The following is a 7,705-nucleotide window of genomic DNA, read 5'->3' as shown; positions in this document are numbered from 1 at the left end:
TCCAATGGAGGCTTTCAAAACTTACAGTGTAGTGTGCTCACTCCTCAGCACACACACGAATATTGGAATGACATGAGAAGATTAGCATGGTCCCTGCGCAAGGATGACATGCAAATTCGTTGTGTTCCATGTTTTTAGTAAGAAGCACAAATTGGTAGTTACAAAATAGCCACAGGGAAGTAAGTAAAGCACAGGAAATATAGTCAATAATATTGCAGTATCTATGTACAGTGCCTGTAGGGGTACTGGAAGTATCAGGGGCGCACTACGTATATGATTGTCTAAGCACTAAGCTGTACACCTGAAACCAATACAAAATAAAAGGGGGGAAAATGTACAGTGTATGAGAAATGTCTTGCTTCAGATGAGGAAGTGACTTACCCAAGGTCACATTGATGCAGCAAGATCTGATCAGCTTACAGGGAGAAGCAGGAAGGGGCCATAGGAGGATTTTGCCTGAGCCAATGGTGATGACTCTATGACAGGATTGGCTGAAAGCTTAATGCTTCCAGAGCGCAAGGAAGTGAAAAGAGGGCTGGCTCTCTGGCTCTCTCCAGTGTGAATGATTGTGCTACAGCTGCTTGTATTTCCCAAAGCATAGTATTTTGGGTGGAAGGAACTCCAGGTGCAGCCTAGGGTTGGGCTGGCCTGGCAGAGGGTGGCAGGATTATTCTTCTTTGGGTGTCCTAGAGGGGTCAAGCTCTGAGGCAGAAGAAGCTTGCTGTTCTTCCAAAATTGTGTAGCATTTGTATCTTATGTTGTTTTAGTTTGTAAGCTAACCCTATAGAAATAAGATAATTAAAACTAAGAAGTGGAAATGCTAGGAGAACTCAGGTGTTAAAGAGTTTAGCTTTAATCGTTAGGTTTAAGTGATTGAAGCTATAACTAAAGAGTTACAGAGTTTAGCCTTAATTCATAGGCTCAAGTGACTAATGCATGTGGAAAGCAGTTATTCCAAAATTGTGAAGCTTTTGAATAAAGACACCTTTATCACCAAAACTTTGCCTCTGGAATTTTGCCTAGAGGGTGGTGGTGAGCAGCAGGACCCCAACTATGTTTAGTAACAACATGGCTTATCAGCATCACAAAGTGAGATTTCGGGACTATTCCAGGGACTTCTGGATTCCAATGTGCCTGCTCTTAACTAGCTATTAAGGTGTTTCCACCTTCTGCTCACACCAACCGCACCGAGAAGGGGAAGGCTGAGGTTTTGGGTCAAAGTGGTGACATAGAATCCTGAACTCAAGTCCTTGGAGGAGGCACCAAAATAATAGCTATGTATGGAGCAATTTCCCCTAAAAAAAAAAAAAAACAAACCTTAAGAACTAACTCCTTCAATTCAGGCAAATGAGGGGAAAAAACACACCAAAGAGGGTAGGAAAGACTGGCATAACCTCCCCATAAGGCCCACTCCTGCCCACAATCAGGAGGGAACTCAGTCCAGGGCTTCTCCAAGGAGCGAAGAGTTTATACCCAACATAGGACACCCCAACTTTTAAGACTTGCACCTGAGAGACAAGCCCCCCAAATGTCTAGCTGTGAGAACCAACGGGGCTGGTGCCCAAAAGACCCGCAGGCCGTGGCAAACTGAGAAACGGGCTCGTGGGCACTCACTCAGCCAGGGTCCAGCGCAGAAGCAGCCTCTGAGAAGTGCTGGCTCCAGCCCTGACCTGTGTGGCTCACTTAGCTGAGTGCGTCCCACACAGCGAAGGTCACCTGTTGGATTCCCAGTCAGGGCACAGGCCTGGGTCTGGGCTGAGTCCAGAGGATTCCTACGGTTGTTCTCTCCTTCTTTCCCTCTACTCCCCTCTCTGAATAAATAAATAAATAACATCTTAAAAAAAAAAAAGAAAGGGAAGTGCTGACTTTAAGTGAAAGAGGCTCACTTGCTAACTTTAAAGCTCCTGCAGGGGCAGGAGCCCGAGGGGAGACTGCCCTGGAGGCTGGCCCACGGGCGCCATCTTTCTCCTGGGGCGGCCGTCTTCCTGCTGCAGCCAGCTGGTGCCTTCTTCCTGGTCTCAGCCTCTCTGAAGCCAAAAGGCTTTTTTCTTTCTTTTTACTTTTGCCTTTTGGGGTGAGTGCCATTTTTGCCTTCACCATTTTCATGTGCCCGCATCCCACTGCTGCCCTCCGGAGTCCCAGTATCTTCCAGATGGGAGCTTCTCTGTGGCTGGGGTGCCCTGGCTCTTACATCTGTTGGCCCAGCTTTTGTGGTTGCTGCATAGGGGACACCCCTTGATCCCCTGGCTCTGGAGAGGGGTTGTGTTCCTTGGTCCCACAGAACAGTAATGTCAGAGATAGTTCTTGGCCAGCTACCAACCCCTGGGCACTGCACGTGGACAGCAGGACCTCTCACTGCCCCGCCCCAACCCCTTCTTCCTGTGAAAGAGGCCAATTTGCTTGTCTAGGAGCCTTGACCTTAGGGAAGGCTTCTGGTCTGGCACACCTCTAGGGATCCATGGAGCTGGTCTCTGAGAACAGAGGCTGGTGCACAAAATCTCTGCATCCTCCCTCTGACTTGATCCAGCCGCATCTCACAACTGTCACTCTCAGAGCATGGCAAGGGGTAGTAGGCCAGGACCTCAGTCTTCCTGTGAAAGAGGCCTATGAGCTCACCATCACACCTGCTGCATGGGAGTCTGCCTGCCAATGTGTCTCACATTTTCTTTAGCCAGCCTGCCGTCCACAGGCATTCAGTTTCCACTATTTAGTTGTAAATAATGCTGCAGTAAACACAGGGGTGTAGATATCTTTTTGGGTTAGTGTTTTCTTTTTATCGGACAAATCCCCAGAAGGGGAATTGCTGGGTCGTATTGCAGTTCTATTTTTAATTTTTGGAGGCAACTCCATACTGTTTTGTAACCATTTTTGTTAACTTGTGATGGATGTTAACTAGACTTAATGCGATCATTTTGCATTATATACAAATATCAAATCATGTTGTATACCTGAAAATAATGTATACGTCACTTATACTTAAAAAATCAAGGAAGGCTAGTCCTGGCATGCAGGCTCCAGGACAATGAAGCTGCTCCGAGTTCCTGAGGGCAAGTGGCAGCAGAGCTAACAGGTCAGTCAGGTTTTCTTTGCCAGACAAGGGACCTTCCCCTTCCTCAGTGGGACATTGCCCATATCCGTCATGTCTGTCATCTCCACGTTTGCCGAACTCTGGCCAGAGGGGAGCTGCAGAGGAGGAAATGGCAGTGGCTTCTGACGTGGGCAACCATGTGACTGGGAAAGGTTACTGCTGTTCTGCTACTCTGAGGGCACACCTGGGAGAAATATCCACAGTAATGTGGAATTGCCTCCGAAGTTGCAAATAAGGACATGCACTCAAAAACACTTTGGTAGCCCAAACCTGAAGCAGGTAGTAAAACATTAGATTACAGTCAGCATGAGGTTAAATCCCTCCACAAGTATCTCTCCAAGGGACCATCTACCAGTGAACTTTTGTTTAGATACTGCTTGAAGTTGTGAGCTGTCAGTTTGGAAATGCTTTTTAACTTTGATAGATTTTTTAAAAGATTTTATTTATTTTTATTTTTAGAGAGGGAAGGGATGGAGGGGGAGAGAAAGAGAGAAACTCAATGTGTGGTTGCTGGGGGCCATGGCCTGCAACCCAGGCATGTGCCCTGACTGGGAATCGAAGCTGCGATGCTTTGGTTCGCAGCCCGCGCTAAATCCACTGAGCTATACCAGCCAGGGCTAACTTTGATAGATTTTTATTTGGGTATAAACTAATTCATCTGTGACACTGGAAAAAGCAGGTGGTTTGAACCTCACCTTTAACAGCTGCATGAACTTCTGAATCTCAGGCTCTTCACCTTTCAAAGCCTTGCCTCCCTCAGTTATTCCAGTGCCTAGAGCCGCACACGCGACTACTACAGCCTGTAACACCTCCTTTCATTCTTCACGTGGCGGGTCCTTTGAGTCATCTCAGGCCTCCCGTCCATCAGGAAACCCGGTCTTGACCTCATCCTCCCTTGTGCTCCCACAACCTGTGCAAACATCACCCGATTTTTCACACCATAGAGACAATGAACTTATTGTCCCTGCAAGATTTTTCAGGACAGAAAAGATATCTTACTTCTCCATTTTCAATACTTAATAATGTATTCAATATTTGTTGACTACATTAATTATAGCTTTTACAAACTGTATAGTGCTACATGAAAATTTTGCTCTTAAATTGTTAATGACTAAATTATTGAAAATAAAACTCATACTAGTACCTTTGTCTTCTTATATCTTTCAAAAAAACTCCACAAATCTACAAAGAATTACAAATGTTTTGAGTAAACAACCTTTAGCATAGTTCAGGTTCTTCCAAATATTTGCTTAGTTTATTTATGCTAAATTTTCATATACTAATGTACTGAGAGAGAAAAAAAAGACACATTTACCCATAAAAGTTGGTAAAAGAACTTTATTATGTAGCTTAGGTGGCTCTTTGCATTCTACTAACAGAAAAGCATTTTTCTACATCTTATTCAACCTAACGAAGTATATACTTGTGATTTTATCTACATGGCTGCAGTATTACACCACTGAAAGAAACCTTCCTTTCATTTGTACTTTGGTACAATTATACAGTAGATACTGCTTCCTCCAGAAAATAAAATTCTCTCAACCTAAGATTAAAATGGTACGCAGACATTAATGCCAAGTTTCTTGCACCACTTGGTAAAAGATTGCAACGAAAGTCAAAACTGGATGCTGCCTAATACACAAAGAAGTTGAGACTTTGCCACAGTTTCAAACCTTTGTAGGAATGATTTAGCAGCTGGGTTTATTTTTACTGCAGTTTTCACATATGATAGGTGGAACTGTACCATAATGAAGAAGAGTCACATTCTTCATCTGCACAAGAGATTCAAATATTGGATTCTAGCACAGGAAATGTCTCATGGGGGCTCAGTAATATACAAACGGATAGGAAAAAAAACTGCCTTAGGAAAAATTTCACAACTGTTTGACTAAACATTTGAAACGTTTTTTAAATCACAGCTTTCATATATTAAAAAAGTTTCCTCCAGAGATGAGACTTATGTATGAAATACAGCCTAGTCACTGTCATCTGACCCACGTTCTGAGCCCCGGTCTGAGGCCTCATTGTTGGACCCCTCTGGCTCTGACTCGTTCCCAGAGCCTGGCCCAGAGCCCTCGTTATCAGACCCTCTCTCTGACTCTCGGTCTGACTCGGCGCTTGGAGAGGCCGGGCGGGAGTCGGCCTCAGAGGCCCCGGAGCGGCTTCGAGCGGACTGCAGCGACTCGTTGTCAGACTGCTCGGAACCCGAGGGCCTCCTCTTCCTGGACGCCTGGTCACTGTCCGAATCCTCATCCGACCCCTGTCTCCGGGGCGTTGGGGGACTGCCGGCCTCGCTGCCAGACTTGTTCTGGTTGTCATCTGAATCGCTCTCCGAAGAGGCTCGTTTCTTCCGCGGTTCGCCCTCGTCCGAGTCGCTGTTGCTGTTGCTGTTGCGGGGGTGTCTGGCGGAAAGACGGACACTGGTTAGACGCCAGGGCTCCGGCCCACAGAGAACTCAGAACTCGACAAGCAGAGAACGTGCTTGTAAGATATAAGGGCGCTGGACGTTCTCTTTCTTGACCTCAATGTTCATTCTGTGATATCTGTTTTGTGTGCTTTTTAAAAAAAATATGATATAGTTCACAATAAAAAGGGATTAAAAAAGAAAAAAGAATAAGGCTCTTTACCTATAACACAGTGAAGGGCGATTCTCACTAGGCTTTATTAGGTATCTTTCAAGAGAATGAAGCATTTCTCAATTTTATATATAAAATTGTGAAAAAGAAGGGATTTTTTCATTTACTTTCATAAACAAATGCATAGCAGCAAAGGTGAAACCCAGGATCTCACTTGGCTGTGGAAACTGGGACCCGGCTTGCTCGAGCTCCGGTCTGCTCTGAGCCCCGCCCTGCTTCTCAGTCGCTAGACTGAAGGAAGGTACTACTTGTGCTTACGCCTAAAGTGCTGGTGGCACCCAGGGAATGCTGGCTTCCCGGATGCTCGCCCCGAGGAAAGAATATTCCTTTAACCACTCGCCCCCCAAGCTTTGGAGAGGAAGACATGCTTCTCCTGCAGCATGTTCTTCAGTTTTGGTTCCCAAGACATACATTCCAAGAAAGGAATATTGAATCCTGGAGGGTTCAGTCTGAGAAGGGTGAGGGGGTAAATATATGACTTTCTTCTGAAACCCACACACACATTACCTACCTCAGTTCACTCTGAGAGAAAACGAAGAGTGACTAAGAGGACACTATATAGTCATTCTGTCTATACACTAAAGGCCAGTGGACCCCTGGGATACAATTGACTCCATTCCATCTGGCCAAATAAGCAAGTACTTCACAAATGTCAGGACAAAGTTTAACTGATGCAAGTGGCTCAAATCCACTTGGCCTTGCCCTCGGGTGTAGATTCTGCAGCAGCTCAGGCTGTCACACTGGACCTTTCTGACTGCACGTATTAACAATGTCCATTCTACACCCACACATTTCACTGCTCTGATCCCACACGCCTCTAACCAATAGACCAGGGCAACACTGGGCAAGGGCAAACAGTGCTGCAGGGGAAAGCAACCTCACCGTGTGTCAGCCAGCGCCTTAGGAGAAAAGGGGAACTGCAAGCCTTTAGATGGCTCCCCAGAGAGCTCCACCCTGCGGCCAGCCTCTCACCACGCCCGAGCCCCGCAGCGTGCTAACCTCTCACTTCTGCTTCACCTCTAACCAACCAGGGCTATCTACTCTTTCTGTAACACTCAACTCAAAGAGCCTCTCTTTCACAAAGACACCTCTTACAACTCCCCCACCAGGCCAACTCCAGATTACATGGTCCCTGGAGAACAATAAATGCAAAATCTAAATGATAACACTTAACCTGCTACAGTATGTTTCTTAGTTTATCTGTGATTCTCCACTGCTGCTAAAGCATACATTCCTCGGAGGCAGGGCCTATGTCTTTTTCCTCTTTACCCCAAGCCCTTAGCACAGTACCTCCTACACTGGTTGTTCAACTGTCTGTTGGATGAGTGAGTGAAATGATGGCCTTCAGAAGGACAGGGTGGAGTATAGCACTATGAGTCCTACTCTTAAGATTCCAAATAGGGAGCACCCCGAGCTTGATGGGCAAGTTCAAGACAAGTAAAATCAAACATTACGGCACTGGTGGGCTGCGAGGAGTACTGGGCAAGCAGTTGAGGGTGAGCCCTGCACGAAGCAGGCAGAGCTGAGTCACCCCTGCTCAACACGGGAGGAGAGTGTCAAGCAAGTCCCTAGCTCCGCGTGACCAGGATCAGGCTTCTCATAACACTTTTAGCCAGTCAACGAGAGTGTAGCAAAATAATATGTTTAGAAGAATGCCATGCAGAAGCCTTCAGGTAATATTCACAAAGAAATAAGGTTACAAAATAGGTTTCCTTCCTTAGGGTACATACAGGGGGACAAAATCACAGGGTTGCAATAAGGTGGCTGTAAAGGTTTCTTCCAACTACAAGATTCTAAGATGAGAAGTGACCATTTTGGCAGTGACCACTCACATTTCGTTCCCTCCCTCCCTCCTTCCCACCTTCATTCCCTTCCAGCCTTTTGTTTTTATTACTTAAACAAGCGGCATTTTTAAAATTAGTTTCCTGACTCTGTGCTCGTGCCTTCAACACTGTCACATGATTTCTTGCTCCTCAGTGAG

At 45.9% G+C, this 7,705-nt stretch overlaps 1 protein-coding gene and 1 non-coding gene across 2 annotated transcripts in view; one reads left to right on the top strand and one right to left on the bottom strand.

Annotated features, from left to right (window-relative positions):
• The first annotated feature begins 33 nt into the window (after positions 1-33).
• Positions 34-136, top strand: LOC114501097. Its single transcript, XR_003684870.1, has one exon. It is a non-coding gene; the product is annotated as a U6 spliceosomal RNA (small nuclear RNA).
• A 4,272-nt stretch (positions 137-4,408) lies between these two features.
• Positions 4,409-7,705, bottom strand: part of CTR9 (CTR9 homolog, Paf1/RNA polymerase II complex component) — a 32,802-nt gene continuing 29,505 nt past the window's right edge. The window contains exon 25 of the mRNA XM_028514550.2: positions 4,409-5,490. Within this exon, the coding sequence (XP_028370351.1) occupies positions 5,064-5,490 (427 nt within the window). The 3' untranslated portion in view covers positions 4,409-5,063. The remainder of the gene's footprint in view (positions 5,491-7,705) is intronic.

This window comes from Phyllostomus discolor, chromosome 6 (assembly GCF_004126475.2).
Source record: "Phyllostomus discolor isolate MPI-MPIP mPhyDis1 chromosome 6, mPhyDis1.pri.v3, whole genome shotgun sequence".
Classification (NCBI taxonomy): Eukaryota; Metazoa; Chordata; class Mammalia; order Chiroptera; family Phyllostomidae; genus Phyllostomus; species Phyllostomus discolor.
Note: the sequence above shows the minus strand (reverse complement) of the source record. Positions and strands in the feature narration are given on the sequence as shown.